General features: G+C 43.5%; 1 protein-coding gene across 2 annotated transcripts; it reads left to right on the top strand.

Annotated features, from left to right (window-relative positions):
• The first annotated feature begins 155 nt into the window (after positions 1-155).
• LOC129411094 (protein NLRC3-like) lies at positions 156-16391 on the top strand. 2 transcript variants are annotated; one of them, XM_055160994.1, is made up of 5 exons: positions 156-1685; positions 1754-1921; positions 1987-2151; positions 2252-2298; positions 2495-2575. In XM_055160994.1, exons 1-5 carry the CDS (start codon positions 304-306, stop codon positions 2551-2553), a joined length of 1821 nt encoding a protein of 606 aa, XP_055016969.1. In that variant the 5' UTR covers positions 156-303; the 3' UTR covers positions 2554-2575. The 2 variants fall into 2 exon arrangements, with proteins under 2 accessions (XP_055016969.1, XP_055016970.1); XM_055160995.1 differs by lacking the exons at positions 1987-2151; positions 2252-2298; positions 2495-2575 and adding an exon at positions 16299-16391.
• The last annotated feature ends 3937 nt before the right edge of the window (positions 16392-20328 follow it).

Here is a 20328-nt window from a genome sequence, read left to right as displayed (position 1 = left end):
CCCTGACCCAGATCTACACAGAGCTCTACATCACAGAGGGCGGAGCCTCAGAGGTCAACCAGGAACATGAGGTCAGACACATGGAGACGGCGTCCAGGAGACCGGCCGCTCCAGAGACCATCACATGTGAAGAGCTCTTTAAACCCCGCCCACATTCACCACAGCCAATCAGATTAGTGCTGACGAAGGGCGTGGCCGGCGTGGGGAAAACAGTGCTGACTCAGAAGTTCAGTCTGGACTGGGCTGAAGGCCGGGCCCACCAGGACCTCCAGCTGCTGTTCCCGTTCACTTTCAGAGAGCTCAATGTGCTCAGAGACACACAGTTCAGCCTGGTGGAGCTGCTGCACCACTTCTTCAGTCCATCCAAAGATCTCTGCAGCTTCCAACAGCTCCAGGTGCTCTTCATCTTTGACGGTCTGGACGAGTGCAGACTTCCTCTGGACTTCGGCCGAAACCCGGGTCCTGACCGACCCCACAGAGTCCGCCTCAGTGCACGTGCTGCTGGTGAACCTCATCAGGGGGAGCCTGCTTCCCTCCGCTCTCCTCTGGATAACCACGCGCCCCGCCGCGGCCAATCAGATCCCTGCTGAGTGCGTCTCCATGGTGACAGAGGTGCGAGGGTTCACCGACCCGCAGAAGGAGCAGTACTTCAGGAAGAGGTTCAGAGACCAGGCCACAGCCGTCATCTCCCACATCAAGAGCGTCCGCAGCCTCCACATCATGAGCCACATGCCGATCTTCTGCTGGATCCTCTCCACAGTTCTACAGAAGCTTCTGGAACAAACAGAGGAACCAGAGCTGCCCCGGACTCTCACACAGATGTACGTCCACTTCCTGGTGGTGCAGGCCAAAGTCCAGAACATCAAGTATCACCAGGGATCAGGGGAGGACCTTCACTGGACTCCAGAGACCAGGGAGATGGTGAAGTCTCTGGGAAAACTGGCCTTTGAGCAGCTGCAGAAAGGAAACCTGATCTTCTACGAGAGTGACCTGAGCGAGTGTGGGCTGGACGCTGCAGCGGCCTCAGTGTACTCCGGAGTGTTCACACAGGTCTTTAGAGAGGAGCCAGCCCTGTACCAGGACAAGGTCTACTGCTTCATCCATCTGAGTGTGCAGGAGTTTCTGGCTGCTCTTCACGTCCATCAGGCCTTCACTGAGTCTGGAATCAACCTGCTGGTCCAACAAACTTCTTTGTTTACACGATTATTTGAAAAAAAGAATGAACTGATATTTCTCCACCGCTCTGCTGTGGACCAGGCCTTACAGAGTCCAAACGGACACCTGGACCTGTTCCTGCGCTTCCTCCTGGGGCTGTCTCTGCCGACCAATCAGAGGCTGCTGCAGGGTCTGCTGACTCACACAGGAAGTGAACGGACCAATCAGGAGACAGTAAAGTACATCAAACAGAAGCTGAATGAAGAGGGTCTGTCTGCAGAGAGAAGAATGAACCTGCTCCACTGTCTGAACGAACTCAACGACCACAGTCTGCTGGAGCAGATACAGAAGAACATGAGAGAAGGACGTCTCTCTGATATACACATGTCTCCTGCTCAGTGGTCTGCTCTGTCCTTCATCTTACTGTCCTCAGACTCAGACCTGGAGGAGTTTGACCTGAGGAAATACCAGGGCTCAGAGAGAGCTCTCCTGGGTCTGCTGCCGGTGGTCAGAGCCTCCACCAAAGCCCTGTGAGTCCAGACTGTATTTAAACTCTTGTGTGGAGGTTCTAGTCTCTAATGTCCCTCTCTGTCCTCAGTCTTTGTGGCTGTGGTCTGTCCCCTCACAGCTGTGGTCCTCTGGCCTCAGTCCTCAGCTCCTCCAGTCTCACACATCTGGATCTCAGTCACAACGACCTCCAGGACTCAGGAGTGGAGCTGCTGTGTTCTGGACTGAAGAGCGCCCCCTGCAGACTGGAGACGCTCAGGTGAGACGCTCCCATGATGCACTCTGCCCCCTTGTGTCCACATGAGTGTAATGCTGTGTCTTTAGGCTGTCTGGATGTCTGGTCTCAGAGAGGGGCGGGGCTGCTCTGGCCTCAGCTCTGAGCTCCGCCCCCTCCCACCTCAGAGAGTTGGACCTGAGCTACAACCATCCAGGACCCTCAGCAGAGCTCCTGACCGCTCTACGGGACCAGCGCCCCCTGCTGTCTGTCAGGTGTGCCCCAGGTGTGGGTCCTGGTTCAGTGGGTCTCTGGTCCATGGTGGGTCCAGATCCTGGTCTCTGGTCTGGTCTAAACTGGACTTGTGTGTTTCAGGTTGGATCCTGCTGGAGAGTGTTGGATGGTCCCAGGTCTCAGAAAATGTGAGTCCTCAGTCCAAAGCAGAAACAGAAAACTCAAAGGGAAGTCCAGAGAAAATATTATTTTCTATTTTTATTTTGTTATAAATTATAAATTAACAACATATTGTAGGTCAAAGACAAAGTAGAACCATCTCTAGTTCCTTTAAATTTGACCTGTTGTATTTGTAGTTTTAACTCAGCTGTTTGTGTTTTTCAGACTCCTGTGAGTTCTCTCTGGACCCAAACACAATTCATAGAGAAACTCAAACTGTCTGAGGACAAACAGAGAGTCACCTGGGAGAAGAGGAGCAGCTGTATCCAGATCATGAGGACAGATTCAGAAACTACTATCAGGTCCTGAGCTCCACTGGCCTGAGGGGGCGCTGTTACTGGGAGGTGTACTGGAGAGGTTGGGTTGATATTGCAGTGAGTTACAGAAGAATCAGACGGAGAGGAACAGGAAAGGAGAGTAAGTTTGGAGAAAATGATCAGTCCTGGAGTCTACAGGTCAATTATGGACGAATACAGAGTCCACCACAACAGCACAGAAAAAACAATCTACTCTCCACGTAAACTTACATTAGAAAAGCGTGTGAGTTCTCTGGCAGAGTGGGTGTGTTCCTGGACACTGAGGCTGGATCTTTGTCCTTCTATGAGGTCCTCACTGACAGAACACTGTTCCATCTCTACACCTTCACCTCCTCCTTCACTGAGCCTCTGTTCGCTGGGTTTGGGTTTGGGGTGTGGGGGATGACAGTTCAGTGTCTGTGGTGAAAGTGAAAACACAGTGACATAAAAGAAGGACTCTGTGTAACTTTATGACTTTGTGAAGTGTGTGTGGTGGGGATGGGGCTGAGCAGTGCACAGATTTTGTAAATGTCGACAACTGTTTGAGATTTTAACTTTATCCTGCAAACAATTATAATTCATCACATTTATATTGTGTTCACTTGACGATGCTTCACATATGGAGAAAAAATAAAAAAACAAAAGAGAATCAAAACATACGTTGCATTCATCTTTCCATGGGCAGGGGGTTGGTGAACTTAGAACCCAGGGTGATGTCACTGTAAGTATCAGTCGTTCATTTTAAACGTTTGCAGTGTCCAAATTTATTCTTCACTTACCTTCTGCATTCAGAGTTTCCTAATTATTTCACAACTTCACTGTCACTGAGAAACTAACAACAACTACTTACTATAATATAAATTATATATGACTTTTAATACTTATAATACTAATATATAACTACTACTACTACTACTACTACTACTACTACTACTACTACTACTACTACTACTACTACTACTACTACTACTACTACTACTACTACTACTACTACTACTACTACTACTACTACTACTACTACTACTTACTACTTACTACTACTACTACTACTACTTACTACTACTACTACTACTACTACTACTACTACTACTACTACTACTGCTACTATATACTACTACTACTACTTACTACTACTTACTGCTACTACTACTACTACTACTACTACTACTACTACTACTTACTACTACTACTTGCTACTACTGCTACTACTACTACTACTACTACTACTACTACTACTACTACTACTACTACTACTACTACTACTACTACTACTACTACTACTACTATTACTACTACTTACTACTACTACTACTACTACTACTACTACTACTACTACTACTACTACTTACTACTACTACTACTACTACTACTACTACTACTACTACTACTACTACTACTACTACTACTACTACTACTACTACTATACTATACTAATAATAATAATAATAATAATAATAATGCATTAGTTTTATACATTATTTTTCTAGACACTCAAAGTCGTTTTTTCAGCTTGATGCATTATTCATTCAGTAAACACAGACGGCTCTGTTCTTCTTTCTCCAATTTTATTTTAGTTTATTTTTAAACAGTGATACACACTGTGTTCAACAGCCATGTGAAGTAATTTTAGTACATAAAAAAAAAAGACTCACCTGAAACTTTCTATAGTAAAACAAATGTTAGTGCAGAAATGTGTTTTTTTAATCTTGTTTTTTTATGTTCATCACACAAAAACATTTCTGCTCCTCCTGAATCGGCCGATGTCACAACATTCTACTAATTCTTACAATTCACAAAAGTCAAGTCATTTTATTTAAATAACACATTTAAAACAACCATAACAAGTTGCACCAAAGTGTTTAACAGCATAAAACACAACAAAGTGAAACAATAAAACAAATATCAAATATATCAAATATTACATGAAAAATTGTCTTAATACACAAAGATAAAAGTCTAAAGTCGACATCTTCAGAGTAAAGCTCATGGGCTGTTGAATCTTGAAAAAAATGTGTTTTTCTGAGGTTTTTAAAGTGAGGAGCAGGATCTCACATGAAGAGGGAGGAATTCTGAAGAGAAAAGAGAACAGAGTTCACATAATTATACTTAAAGAGTTGACTAAAATCTGGCTTTTTCTATTTTTATTCATTTTATTTTGGTGAAGTTAATATTGTCACGTCCTGGTTGGACACGAGCAGCAGATGTGACGTACACAGAATTCCATCTTCTCAACAACCGTAATGAAAACAAGAACCAAAACAGGTTTAAGTTACACAACACTTATGATCAGACTGATAAAAATAAAGGTGAGCGAGTTGCATTTGTGAATATGTTTTTTGTTTATTACCCAAGACTCAAGTCACGGTGTTGGAAAAAAACAAGATCAAACTTATGAATAAATTTAAATAAACAAAACCTGCACATTCAGTCTCTTTAGGTAAAGAGGGTTAGTTTTTGTTCCTGTAGTTTTTGTCTGGAGCATCACGTGATGATGTTTTGTCAGATTAGAGTTGGCGGTTTGAGGCGTGGAGTGAAATAACAGGAAAAAAATGTTCTTATCAAAGTCAAACCTGCATCAGGACTCTGCACTTCACGGTGAGTCTCTCTGTTCTGTTTTCATCACAAAAAAACTACAAACTCAAACTTTTATGAGGAGGGAACAGCACACAGTCTTGAGTTCTTGAGTTTAGTCAGTCATAGAAATCATCAGGTAAAACATTTGTTCATTTCCCTTTTGGATATTTCCTGGTAAAGTTCCCTGTAACCAATAAGGGAAATTGTCTCTTATCCTCATCTGAGAGCCACAACATTCTCAGATTCCTATATTTACGGTGCATATGAGAGGTTCAACTACTCATTTCACAAAAAAACATTATGAAATGAGTAGTGATTAGACTAAAAAAACAAATGACAAAATGTTTACTGAATTACAAGGTTTGTACTGTCTTCTTTGTGCGTAAATGGTTCTTGTATTTTGGACCAAGTTTTCCGTGTTGATGACATTCCATTTTAAAACTCAACTTTCTAAACAACACACCACTTAACTTATGTAAAACCATGATAAATATTTACCACATGTACCATCTCACCAAGCCTATGTCAGATTGCAGATTTGTTAATCTGGTTTATGGTTCATATTTCTGTATTTACCGGTTCCTATCCACATGAAACAGAAACTGGTACAAAGTTCAACATCTTCTCTGTTAATATAAATGAAGAGGCATTATTTTTTCACAGTATCTTCAGAAAGTTTGCCTAGTCAACATGCTAATTTCTAACCACAAACTGCTCATGTTCAGCTGACAGGGACCTACAGTCTGCACAAACTTTTAATGCTTTAATAAATTGCCTTGGGCTTTGTGAATTTAAAAACAAAACAAAAACAAAAAAAAACTTTTTTTTTCTTTTTTCCTTCTGAATTTCCAACACTTGTATTGTATGAATTGTGTACATGTATCATTTTAAATGAGTCAAAATTTTCAAAATAATAAATGTGTATATTGGACAGAGATGCATTGATCCAGCAACTATGGATGAAATGCACATTGTTCGTTTCACAGAAGCAGAATATAACAACACCAACATGCTACATTATCCATGGTAGTCTCTGCTAACAGCTGCAAAATCCTAATCCTAATCTAATTGGCTCAATTGCCTCGATACCGACTTTCTTATGAAAGAGAGTCAGAAAGTGATGCAATGATTTAACCTCAAATATGTGATTGTTGTCAGGTAACCGACTTTAAGACGTAAGATTAATGTGACAGGTTTGTGGAGCTAATTCCAAACAAATAATGAGAAGGAAATTGTGGCATCATCAAACTCTAAAACATGAACACAGACTCTTTGCGGTTTTCAGATTTCAGGTTTTTCAGACACTGTTGTGGGTTTGGTCACTGAAGCCTGCAGCCCTGTGTGTGTGGATTTAAGGTGGAGGTGAACCGCAGACTGTGGGCCAGAGCTGTTCTCTCTACAGAACTGATACTTCCTCTTGTGTCGAGGCTGTTTGTTTCTCTGAATATTGTTCACTGTATTTTAAATGTTTCTTTGTTTACCATAGTTCTCATGTCATTGTTTTGTGCAGGACCAAGATGGACCAACCCGGATCTGGATCTAAACCTGGTCCAGTTTCTGTGAAGAGCGACTGGTCCAAAGACCGGGGTCCTGATTTTAAAGGGTTTGTTATGAATGAGTACCAATGTATTTTGTGAAGTCCTCACTCTTCCACTGCCGCAGGAGCCACATGTGACAGAGAAAATAAATCTGTGGAGTTGGTCTCCTTTAGGCTGTGTGTGTTTGGAATCTGAAGCTTTGTAATAATGATCCAGTGAGATCTGAAGCTGAATCAGACTGTAGTGTTTAACTGCTTCATGTTTCTGCTGCTTCCTGCAGTCCTCCTTAGAAGACTCTTCTGATGGTGTTATTGTCACTGACGAGAGTTGCTTAAATGTGACTGTGGCCACATTAAAATCTAAAAAACTTGCAAATCAAAAAAGCAAATTATGGTATAAATCTGTAAAACCAGAAATTATTAAAATAACACACAATAATAACAGTTAAAACAATTATATTAACAGTAAGATGAAAATAATATACAGTTAATCACACAACACATGCCCATATACAAGAAGAAAACTGAGCAAAAAAAAAGGGGCGCCTTAATGAGGTGTTGAACCACAGATTGTGGGCCAGAGCTGTTCCTGACACATCCTTGTGCACAGACTCCCCAACCCCCGGTCTGTGGCCCGGTACCAAACGACCCACTGGACCCCCTGTACGCTGTGTGAACCGTGCCTCCTACCGTACGCCGCATGGACCATGCCTCCTCTCTTATGCCACATGGACCAAGTCTCCTGTCTTATGCCGCGTGGACCGTGCCTCCTCACAGACACCGCATGGACAGTGTCTTCTCCTGTATTTCGCGTGCGCCAGGCTTCCTCTTCTTGGGTGCAGACAACCAGAGCTAAAACCAGGACTAAATCAGGACTAAACCAGGACTAAACCATACCGCGCCTCCTCTCATATGCCATGTGCACTGCGCCTCCTTTCGCCTCCTCCTGCCTCCTTCTATATGCCGCCAGTCCGTGGAAATATTATTGCTAAGAGTGCCACCATAACATCCTCCCCTGGTCCCCAAAATATTGTCGGACATAAAACCTAACATAAAAAGGTTGGGGGCCACTGTTCTGTATTGTTCACTGCATTTACTTGTTTTATGCAGGACCAAGAAGGACCAACCTGGACCTTGGCCTAAAGCTGGTTCAGTTTCTGTGAAGAGTGACTGGTCCAAAGATCGAGGTCCTGATTTTAAAGGGTTTGTTGAGTTCAGAAACTGCTAAACTGAAAAACAGTTTTACCTGAGTGCATTTGTCACATAAAGTGTTTGTTTGACAGGAGTTGTGCTCAGAGCTGTGAGTCTCTGCAGAGTGACCGCTCCAGAGATCCAGGTCCAGAGTCTAAAGCTGCTTCAGGCCTGTAAGTGTCTCTCTGTACCTGGACTGTGCTTTAAAGGGGAGGGGGAAGTGTCTGGGGAGAGGGAGGTCCTTAAACTCTACACTGATCCACAGAGAGAAGCTGAGTCTAGAGGAAAGCAGAGGAGAGCGCCCCTATCTGGACCAAATATTTACTGTAAGTACAAATATAAGCTCCAATCTGTCTCTGAAGTCTCCTGGAGATACAGTTTCTTCTGTAAGTTCACACTCCACAGTGATTGGTTGAATCAGGAGAAGTCTATGGTAGAAAAGTTTTAGTATAGTGTATGTTAACAGGTGTGTTACTACTAGAGTAAGTACAGTGTACTAAAATAGTCATTACAGTTTTGTAGTGGGCTGAGTACCAGAAGATGTAAGTTCATCTCAGGGAGTGGAGAGAGAGACTGAAACCTGAGTTGCTTTTGGGTTGTACCATATATAGAAATATTTAGACAATGACAAACAACAAATAATGAAACTAATGACCAGTCAAAATACAACATTCAATAAACAAATAAAACTTGTAGTTTGCACGCAGTAAGTTTAGCTAGTGCGTAGAAATATAAAGGGTCATCAAAAAAGTTCCATACAAATGTCCTTTAAGTGCATCTCGAATCACTGTCACACTGTCGAATCACAAGATAAGCAGAAGAAGAAAACAGTTCATAATCGAGAAAAGGAAAAACAGGACTGTGGAGTGACTGAATAATGAACTGTAAAGTGCTTGGGCATCTTGAAAGACATTATAGAAATGCTATCAGTCAATCAAAAACAGGACGGCTGAAGAAGCCTCCTACCAGCCCAACCAGAGAACAGGAGGATGGGAGCACCAGCGAGGAGGAGAAGCTCAGAGGCTTCAGCCTTCACAGTTCTTTGGTTCTCATTCTGGATTTGCTCACCATCAATATAGAAACCTGTCCTGCATAAAAAAGGGGACAGGACGAGTGTAAGGGCTCTGTGTGCACACGACTATCATGTACTTAGTTAAAAATAACAAAGTTCCATATTGTACAATAAATAAATATATGTTGCTAGCAAACATCAATAATATAATTTGAAATTCAAATGTTCATGATTCAAGTATTAAGGATCACATTGTCAAATACTATAAATTGCACAGAGTAACTTTAAAGTGCACTGAGTAAATGTAAACAACACAACACCAAAGAATTATCTGGTTTGGGCCTTAACGTGCATCAAAGTGTACGACCATGAAATCAATACACAGCAAATGATCCAATAAACACTCGATATTAATTGCACTTAAATCAATAAAATACATTTGGAAAAACACAGGCATGAAAGTCACATTCTAACAGCTCTATCCAAACAAATGGAAGCGGCTAGGCTAACACATGGTAGTGAAAGGGACGCTCACGAGACTCACCAGTTCAGTAGTTTATCAGTTTACAAGGCTCTGTTTCGGGTTGGTCGGCACTGGTAGTTGGCTCCTACAGTTCGACATTAGTTAGGATTGAAAACTGAGAAATGACATGACGAAATAACGATAAAAAGAGTAAACGTACCTTCAGCAGAAAGTTTCCAAAGTGTGTCCTGTCCGCTCTACTGGTAGACTGTCACTACCGGGTTATATTACGCATTGATTGGCCCACGCTTAGTCACGTGACTGGGTGATGCAGTCACACAGGGACAGCTACAATTTATTATTATTAATAATGAAAATAAATAAGTTCCACCTGGGTTGGTATCTCTGGCAAGTCTTCACAGAGCTTTAAGAGTGAAAACCAAACTTTGGACAAATCAAGAGGAGCAGAGCCAAATGTGCAATCATGTTTACATATGTTAAGCAGCCATGTGCTTCAGGCTTCTCGTTCTTTTACAGGACTTGAACACGAATAATATGGTGAAAAAACACACAGGCCTTTAGAAACTGAGATAAAACACCTAAGGACTCTGTCAGTGTTTTGAAGCTACTGTGCTGGGGAGGAGTTTAAGGCAATATTTCACAATAATACAACAAATGATTAGGAATTCAACCATGGAACACTTCATAATTTATAAAGGCACAGCCTAAATTGTGTAAATAAAGTCATTAAAAATGAGAAAGATCAGTATTGGGAAAAGCACATGTTTTAAAGTTTAAAAATCTGTATCGTATCGGGAGCCAAAAAAACTGGGACTTCCCTACGCTCTGATGTGCAGACTTGATCTGCGAGTCATATAAGTTGGATTCTTGTGTGTTTGAAATCTCAAAGCAGTTTAGCTGCAGAGTGAGTTTCAGGAGCAAAGTCGAACATAAATTTGATTTCATAAGAGCTGAGCGTTGCTGGTCCACAGAAGTTTGAGGATCATGGGAAAGGCACATTTCTGTTTTACTGCTCAAATATAAATTCATTTGGACTAAATTATTTTAAACAAGAGCTTTTCCCATTTAACCTAAATCATAAATGAAAGAATCCAGAGTAGTCTTAATGTTGTGTTTGGGAATGTGAGGTGCCCTAAAACAGAAGCACTGATCCAGTTAAGACTCTGCAGATTCAGACATTAATTGATTTTCATCAATCAAGAACCTACACAACAGTTTAAAAAAAATTCAATCTTTTCTGGGCCAGTAAATATTTCATTAGATCCATTAATCGACCCAACATCCAATACCGGCTCCTTCCATCTTTCCTGGACTGGAGCTGCTACTTTAGTCCAAACTGTGTGTTTCAGGTTCTGGAGGAGCAGGTCCTGGTTTATGTCCAACAGCAGCTGCAGAGGCTCCACAGGCTCCTGGCCTCAGATTACCCAGAATGCTCTGAGGGTGAGGAGCTGAGCACAGAGGTTCTGAACATCACCCTGGACTTCCTGAAGAGGATGGACCAGGAGCATCTGGCCCAGCGTCTGCAGAACAGTAAGAACTCTGACTGTTGTTAAGCTGCAGCCCTTTGGGCAGGTTTGAGATCAGGAGGAGACTGTGTCCAGGCAGCAGATCTGATCTGTCACTGTCACCTGCTGTGGGGGAGTCACTGTTTTGTCTGGAATGTTCCACACTATGGACAAGACACTTCCTCCTTTTACCTCCCACAAATGTAAAACAAATCAGGCTTGTTTGTCTGTTTATATTTTACCTTCCCAGACTAATAGAATGTTTCAGAATCCATCCAATAAACTTAAAGATATTATGCATTTTTACACATTGCACTGATGAGGTCAGAGCAGAGGACTGTGGGGTAAACCTGCTGTGTTCTCATAGTTCTGTGTCATTTGGAGATTGTGAGTTCACTGAGGGCCTCTGTTGTCTTCCTCAGGGACTGAAGTTGGAGTTCACTGTGAGAAACTGAAGAGGCATCTGCAGCAGAGATTCAGTCGTGTGTTTGAGGGCGTGGCTAAAGCAGGAGACTCCGCCCCCCTGACCCAGATCTACACAGAGCTCTACCACAGAGGGCGGCTCGAGGTACCGGAAATAGGTCAGAACATGAGACCGTCAGGACCGGCCTCAGAGATATACTTAAGGCCTTAACCGCCATTCACCAAGCATCATAGTGTGACGAAGGGGCGCGTGGAAAACATCGCTCAATTCGCGACTGGCTGAGGGCACCGGACTCAGCAGTGGCGCCGTGCATTTCAACCTTAGGCCTTCAGTGACGCCCCATACATTAACTTCACCTCAATATAGGCTAGTCAAGCAGCACTTTATTTCAGGAGCATTTAAAACCATCAAGTATGCATTCACAATTAAGATTAGGAAACTAAGTTCACAGATATTGTCAAAAATAAAAAGGTGATTTAAAAATACTAAACAAAATGCCACCAAAATTACGCTGTGTGATCTTAAACAAGTCTGTCTAATAAATTGCGCAATGTCGCCGTTTCATATAAGACACCAACCAGACAATAACAAAACAAACTATTCTTTGAAAATAAAGTTAAGAGATCGTTTGCATTTTTGAGAATAGGCTATACAACAGCAAATAACTGAAAATATTGCAATGACAAGAAGAAATTGAAAATAAAATGCATTTACTCACCAACATAGTTCTCAACAGCGTCTGCTTATTTGAAAATAAAGTCGAGCCTCCTTTCTTTTCTCAAGAACACTTCAGTGGCTCTGTTGTACAGTTTATCGGCGCGTTTTAGGTCCATCAGTAAGTCCTTTTCTATGGACATGGAGGCTAATGCTGAAAGCCGTTTCTGTCCGGTCGTGTTTCTGGCATAAGTTTTAATACGCTTTAACGTTGAAAATGACCGCTCGACAGATGCAGTGGATACAGGGATAGTAACAGCCAAACAGGCCAGTGCGTAAAGTTGTCCCAAACTCTCACTCAGATTTTTGCTCCGAAGAAAATCATGAAGATCAGCTGGACTTCTCCCTTCAAAATCAACCATGGCATACATTACAGTCAGTTCTGTTTTAAGTCGGGGAAGATCAAATAATGATCCGTGGCTCTGTGTTAAGCTGGAGAAGGCTGTTTGTGGAAATTTTTTCCTGTATATCTGAAAGTGCTGAGGGTCGAGAAGGGAGAGAAACATCAGCCTTTCGTGGTCCTGAAATCGAGTCCGTGTCTGGGAAAGAATGTTGTCCAGAATGCTGGTGTGGAGACGTTGGTAGTGTGCGCGCAGGTCGTCTTGTGTCGCGCCCTGGCCTCTGCGCGCGCTTGGACCACCTGAGATGCGCACTGTTTCTTCGTATATTTCACTGAATTTGTCCCTTGCTCGCTCAACTGTGTCACAAAATTCGTTCACCCTTGCCATGCAAAATTGCACATCCAGTGATTTTGTCTGAAGTATTCCAAAAAGCACATCAGCATACTCAAAAATCCCATTGAATATGTTGAGCAAAAAACAAAACTCAAAATCACCCAGACGTGCAGTAAATCCATCGGCAGAAAGCACAGTGTCCTGATCATACTCATCATGGTGCTCCAATATGTGATCAAACAGTTCCTTCAACGCAAGTCTCTTCTCATAAACTGCATTCACCAATCTTGATGTATATTGCCACCGCGTCGGCACAACTTGAGGAAAACGCCGCTTGCATATGTTGTCTAGTAGTTTAGTGCGCTTCGGGGATCTGGAGAAGAATGCAGCGAGGCCATTCACATTGGCTAAAAAGACCTTACACTCTTTAAGCTTTGAGGCCCCTTGCATCAGTACTAAATTTAGACGATGCGCATAACAATGAATGAATAAGGCCATAGGTGCCTTTTCTTTAACTTTAGCCTGCACCCCATTCAACCCGGATGCCATTACCACTGCACCGTCATAACACTGTGCCACAACTTTGTCCAGAGAACATTCATATTCCTCAAATAAATGGAAAATAAGAACGGCAATGTCATCAGCTCGTTTGCCACTGGTTACATCCTCAAATTTTATGAAACGCTCCTTGACACCTGTGTCCGTCATATAGCGCAGGACGAGTGATAGCTGTGCCATGTTACCCACGTCAGTGGTTTCATCAACCATCACTGCGACAAAGGGGGCTTTTTTGATCTCCAGTTTGATCTCGTCTCCCATCACTTCAGCAATAGCATAAATTAGGTCATTCTGTATTTTTCCTGATGTCCCAGTAAACACCCTGTTAGTTGTCAGGTGGTAATGCAAGTCTGCGTCATGTTCTGCGAGAAAAGAAAGAAGTTCCACGTAGTTACCTCTATTTAAGGACTGGGCGCCTTCATCGTTTCCCCTGAATGAAAGTTCCTGTTTACCCAAAAAACATGACACAATCCATCAGTCTTTTTAATATCTCCCTATTTTTTTTCACTTTTTCGTTGTGGAGCTCCGTCTCCCGGCGTACTTGTTCGCTGAGCTGCAGATCTACTCGAATGTCCCCAAACGTTTTTAAACGCACCGTAGCTTGTAAGTGCCCAGCCGTGCTCTGATGCTTCGTTGCTGCCTTGGTAAAACAACTTAAGTTGGCAAACCCAGTGTGGCTCCAAACACCAAATCGATCAGTTGCAAGCAATAGGCATTCCCAGCAGTACAATTTGCAGCGTTTCTCAGAGGCTGTAAGCCACGGGTACCGTTCATAATTGGTTGTCTGAAAATGTCGGACAAACCCTTTTCCTTGCTGGGATAGGCTAGCTAGCGCAGGGGTTAAGCGACCTCTTCTTACGATATCCAACTTTTCCTGAAAGGGCCGTCTTGAAAATGGCGTGGAAAGTAGATCTGCAACCAGATCAATGTCTTCTCCTTCGGCCATTATGGGTTAAAAATACAGCTGGCTCTTGAATTTCCGTGTTTATTTCAATTCTCCAGATTGCCGCTTGTCAGGCCCTAGCAAGTGCTAATCCAATCACCGAACGCGCACGGGTCGAGTTCAGCGTAAGACCTTCTAGCTAGCCTTGGTACGCAGAATCGAGATCTGATTGGCTATTGCAACCTGACTGTGCCCGTTCACTTACAGTGCACAGGGGCCTGCTCTGTTTATTCTGAAGGTCTCAAGCAAATTTAATTTACTTGACAACACAAGCTAGCTGAAATATAATTGGTTAAAAACTCTACCATAAAAAACACTATTGGAAGCCACTCGACTAAGTGGAAATAATATGACGTAAAGAATACAGAGAATAGAGAATCATTTTGTTTACATATTTATGAAAATAAAATAACATAAATTTACTTTTCTTGAGCATGTTTAGGCCAGCAGAGAAGGCCTTGCTGGCCCTGACGGCCCCACTGTTCGTAATTCAAAAATTAAGAAGTTCACCTGTGACTCTGCCTTCTTAGTCCATAAAAATTCAGTTCAGAGGTCCACTTACGACTTCCTTTATTGATGGGTCTGACCGACCCAAGGTCGTAGGCACTGTGCTGTACTCACAGGGGGAGCCTGTTCTTCTGCTGTAACCACGCGCCCCGCGCAGCCAATCAGATCCCTGCATGGTGTGTCTCCATGGTGACAGAGGTGCAAGGGTTCACTGACCCGCAGAAGGAGCAGTACTTCAGGAAGAGGTTCAGAGACCAGGCCACAGCCGTCATCTCCCACATCAAGAGCGTCCGAGCCTCCACATCATGAGCCACATGCCGATCTTCTGCTGGATCCTCTCCACAGTTCTACAGAAGCTTCTGGAACAAACAGAGAAAACCAGAGCTGCCCCGGACTCTCACACAGATGTACGTCCACTTCCTGGTGGTACAGGCCAAGTCCAGAACATCAAGTATCACCAGGGATCAGGGAGGACCTTCACTGGACTCCAGAGACCAGGGAGATGGTGAAGTCTCTTGGAAACTGGCCTTTGAGCAGCTGCAGAAAGGAAACCTGATCTTCTACGAGAGTGACCTGAGCGAGTGTGGGCTGGACGCTGCAGCGGCCTCAGTGTACTCCGGAGTGTTCACACAGGTCTTTAGAGAGGAGCCAGGCCTGTACCAGACAAGGTCTACTGCTTCATCCATCTGAGAGTGTGCAGGAGTTTCTGGCTGCTCTTCACGTCCATCAGACCTTCTTCAGCTCTGGAGGGAACCTGCTGGAGACACCACACTCCTCTAAGTGTCCAGATCTTGAAGTCTTCTACCGCTCTGCTGTGGACCAGGCCTTACAGAGTCCAAATGGACACCTGGACTTGTTCCTGCGCTTCCTCCTGGGCTGTCTCTGCCGACCAATCAGAGGCTGCTGCAGGGTCTGCTGACTCACACAGGAAGTGAACGGACCAATTCTGGAGACAGTAAAGTACATCAAACAGAATCTGAATGAAGAGGGTCTGTCTGCAGAGAGAAGAATGAACCTGCTCCACTGTCTGAACGAACTCAACGACCACAGTCTGGTGAAGCAGATACAGAAGAACATGAAGGAGGATGTCTCTCTGAATATATACATGTCTCATGCTCAGTGGTCTGCTCTGTCCTTTGTCTTACTGTCCTCAGACTCAGACCTGGAGGAGTTTGACCTGAGGAAATACCAGCGCTCAAGAGAACAGCTCTCCTGGGTCTGCTGCCGGTGGTCAGAGCCTCCACCAAAGCCCTGTGAGTCCAGACTGTATTTAAACTCTTGTGTGGAGGTTCTAGTCTCTAATTCCCTCTCTGTCCTCAATCTTTGTGGCTGTGGTCTGTCTCCTCACAGCTGTGGTCCTCTGGCCTCAGTCCTCAGCTCCTCCAGTCTCACACATCTGGATCTCAGTCACAACGACCCCAGGACTCAGGAGTGGAGCTGCTGTGTTCTGGACTGAAAGCGCCCCTGCAGACTGGAGACGCTCAGGTAGATGCTCCCATGATGCACTCTGCCACCCTTGTGTCCACATGAGTGTAATGCTGTGTCTTTAGGCTGTCTGGATGTCTGGTCTCAGAGAGGGCGGGGCTGCTCTGGCCTCAGCTCTGAGCTCCGCCCCCTCCCACCTCAGAGAGTTGGATCTGAGCTACAACCATCCAGGACCCTCAGCAGAGCTCCTGACCGCCTCTAGGACCCTGCGCCCCTGCTGTCTGTCAGGTGAGACCACACTGCCCCTGCTGTCTGTCAGGTGAACCACACTGCCCCCTGCTGTCTGTCAGGTGAGACCACCTGCCCCCCTGCTGTCTGTCAGGTTGGTCCTGGTTCAGTGGGTCTCTGGTCCATGGTGGGTCCAGATTCTGGTCTCTGGCTGGTCTAAGCTGGACTTGTGTGTTTCAGGTTGGATCCTGCTGGAGAGTGTTGGATGGTCCCAGGTCTCAGAAAATGTAGTCCTCAGTCCAAAGCAGGGCCCAAATATTCAGCAAAAGGTTTTTTAGTTAATCTGATTTTGTGATATGTTATAAATTTAATTAACAGCCAATTGCCTATGAATGACATTTTTTTCTTTAGTTCCTTTAAATTTGACCTGTTGTATTTGTAGTTTTAACTCAGTTGTTGTGTTTTCAGACTCCTGTGAGTTCTCTGGACCCAAACACATTTACAGAAAAACTCAAACTGTCTGAGGACAAACAGAGAGTCACCTGTGAGAAAGAGGAGCAGCTGTATCCAATTGAGGACAGATTACAGATGAACCCAAGTCTGAGCTCCACGACCTGAGGGGGCGCTGTTACTGGGAGGTGGAGTGGAGAGGGTGGGCTGACATCGCAGTGAGTTACAGACGAATTAGAAGAAAAGGAAGGGTAAGAAGTGCAGGTTTGGAGACAATGATAATCCTGGACTCTGAGGGTCAATTATGGTGAATCCACCGTCCACTACACGGTCAGAAATAATATTTACACTCCACGAGGACATCCAGAGGCTTAATAGTAGATGAACAAAATATGCATGACAAGATTCCATGTCTTCTGGCAGAGTGGTGTGTTCCTGGACATGAGGCTGGATCTTGTCCTTCAATAAGTCTCTGAATGGAAAACTGATCCATCTCTACACCTTCATCTCCTCCTTTCACTGAGCCTCTGTTCCCTGGGTTAGAGTGTGGGAGTTAGAGTCTGTGGTGACTCTAAAAGCAGATGAGCCAGAAGCTGTGATCCTTAACTGTAGCCAGGCCCAAAGTAGTAGCGATTCGTCGCCAGTTTTCTTCGTGGAAACCATCTGACCCGCAGCATTAGGATTCGTTCTCTCCGACAGTAGGCGGGTACTTTTTATAACCATTCGATGCTGTTTGGCCGTGACCTATGTAATGCTAGAAATCCTGTAGGAAAGAAGAACAATACGTCTTTCCCTGAGAAGAATTCAACAAATCTTCTTTTTCCGACTTTAAATCCTCGATCTCGGAATTGTTGCCAACAGAATGTCTGCTTCGTCTACATCCATTTCGATGCTTTGTTTAATGTTGTGCTGTTCCAAAGGGCACAGACAGAGGCTTGAGTTTGATGTCATAACTTCACAGCTCACACTGACTGGTCGTGCGCGTCTAACAACTTCTGAGGTTTTTTGCAAACCATCTAGCGTATTGATTCCTGACCTAGTCACTGGAAGAAATTAAATTGAGCTGAGCACTAGGTTAATATGAAATTGGGCTCCAAGTTAGTTTTGACAGAAAAATTTTGACCCCGACATCAAATAGGTTAAAGAAGCCCTGCCATAGAGGATAAACTTAAGTAGAGTCTTAAGTCAAAGCTTTTCTGTTGATTTGTCTCTTTTAAATCAGATAAATTAGTTTGTTTTCCTTGTGTCCATGACATATTACATACCCCTAAATCTGATCTGAATAGGAGGGTTTCAGTCACGTGATCATGATGACGCACGAGTTTCAGGTGGAGGGCAGGAAAGTGAAGACAAACACGACAAACACGGCTCTGGAGAACACAGATTATGGAGAAGAGTTCTTATTTGTCAGGATTTAGAGCCAGTAGCGAGGCAAAGTACGAGCAGTTAGTCGACATATTTGGACGTGACTTCTATTTTATAAAAATGAGTGAATTTTGACCGAAGTAAAAGATTTGCCGACAATTGAGGCAGTGAAGATCACGAACTACCTAGTTCTCCAGACATCGTTCTACCACAGACAACGATGAAGATGTACAAAGGTTTGGAGGCAATAACTTTTTTTGTCATGGATGGGTCCACAACTTGGTGCGAAATGATTACATGATTATTATGGTTTGGTCTTTGCCGGGGTGAGTGTTTTTCTTATTTTATGTGTATAGACGTTATGGAAAAAACTGCAGTGTATCGGCAGTGACCTCTATCCCAACTATTTAATGTCAACAATGTCGTTGGCCATTAGCCGTTAATGATTTGCGGATTCTGCTCCTCCCGACCGCATACGTAGGTTTGTAATCCACTTTTTACGGCGTGTTCTGTCGGCTTTTCCATTCTGCTTTTGGATACTATCTTTGGTAATGTAAAATAATCGCTTTTCCTTCTCTCGGTTAGAAGATTGGCACAGCCGTAAACTCACAACACAAAGCATTTTTCAGACAAAGATGCAACAGTGTTAATAGCGTCCTCCAGTCAGTTCACTTCCTGCCCTCCATCTGATTTTGCGCGCTGACAAACGTAGCCTGTGATGTCACGTGAAACCCAGCTATTCTATCTCCCTCTCTTCCTTCTCTCCATTCTTATCTCTTCCTATGTCTCCCTCATCTTCTTCCTCTCTCCCTTTCCTTACATTTCTCACTCTCTGTTGGATTTTTCCCTCTTACATTTTTCATATTTAAACAGTAACAGTTTTGTTTTGTTTTTTCACTCTGAGAGGAACAGACTCAGTGACCACACACAACTGGACGTTTCTCATTTTTGTAAAAGATTGCAAACTATTTCTACCTCTGATATCTGTATACGTTTATTTAAAGTACTGGTGGTTTAATTGCAAGAAAGCAACTTATGGAAAAATTACAAAAGGCTCCCCACTAGTACAAATAAAAAGTCCCCACAATAAATATTGACCCCAAAAATAATAGTTCCATCTGTCGTACTGAAGGATAAGTGGATGAGTAATTATCATGACCTAAGTGCTGTTGTGTCCACCAGACTTCAGTTGTCCGGAGGTGGGAGACGAGTTCGCTCTATAAAGACTAACTTCAGTCAGTTTAACAGAAGACCGTAAATCCAGGTCAAGATCCAGTCAACACAAACCTGTAAAGAGAACAGGGCTGTTACTAGAGTGACTGACACGATAAGTTTGGTAATTGCTGAAATAAATAAAGACGATAAATGATAATACTGAAACTACTAGTTCAGACTGCAGGGCTTAAGGCAATTCCGATTTTTTTTGGTGAAATCCGATGTTTTTTCGAGGTCGTTCACATTTCCAGTTAAATGTGACTTGTATGTGTCTCCAGTGTGAACATTAAACAGTCCAAAAGTGTCCCACATGTGACACTGGAGACATGACGACGTCAACCGCAGCGAGCGTCTCTGTGTTTACAGAAGTTGTCCAAACATGGACGCAGCATCGAGCACCTGGAGATTTTAAAGTTCTCTCTCGTACCGGAGCCACAACATGAACAACTGACTTGTTTTAAGGAGGAGATTGAGAAGGAGAAGGACGAGGTTTTTGGTTGTGGTGTTTGGTGGGACGTGGTGTGGATGTGGTGAGTGGTGAGTGGCGATGTGCTTCACTTCAGTCACACGGAGTTCAGTTAACAATTTTCTCCTACTTCAGTGCAGAATAGTGATGTTTGTGTCTTGTTGATGACGTGTAGGTGGATGAATGCACTTTGGCCGTTCAGACTGAAGTCACATGTCAAAAGATCAGATATGTATCAGTTTCAGGAGCACATATCCAAGTGTCCTGGGTCACATTTGAAAAAAATCGGATCTGTGTCGTTCAGACTCATTAAAAGATCAGATACGGAACATGGGGAAAAAATCAGATTTGGGTCACTTCAGGCTCAGTGTGAACGTAGACACATGTGGTGCTCAGTCTTTCAATTCATTTAACCTTATTTTAATAGAAAA

This window comes from Boleophthalmus pectinirostris, unplaced genomic scaffold (assembly GCF_026225935.1).
Source record: "Boleophthalmus pectinirostris isolate CB_2022bp ecotype Guang Dong unplaced genomic scaffold, ASM2622593v1 HiC_scaffold_3, whole genome shotgun sequence".
Lineage (NCBI taxonomy): Eukaryota > Metazoa > Chordata > Actinopteri > Gobiiformes > Gobiidae > Boleophthalmus > Boleophthalmus pectinirostris.
The sequence above is the reverse complement of the archived record's forward strand: the minus strand, read 5'-3'. Positions and strand labels throughout refer to the sequence as shown.

Excerpts from the sequence above, each read along its gene's own strand:
- LOC129411094 (XM_055160994.1), top strand. The coding sequence starts at position 304 with ATGTGCTCAGAGACACACAGTTCAGCCTGGTGGAGCTGCTGCACCACT. Across the intron at positions 2,152-2,251 it reads CGCCCCCTGCTGTCTGTCAG|GTTGGATCCTGCTGGAGAGT; the intron begins GTGTGCCCCAGG and ends TGTGTGTTTCAG. Across the intron at positions 2,299-2,494 it reads GGTCCCAGGTCTCAGAAAAT|ACTCCTGTGAGTTCTCTCTG; the intron begins GTGAGTCCTCAG and ends TGTGTTTTTCAG.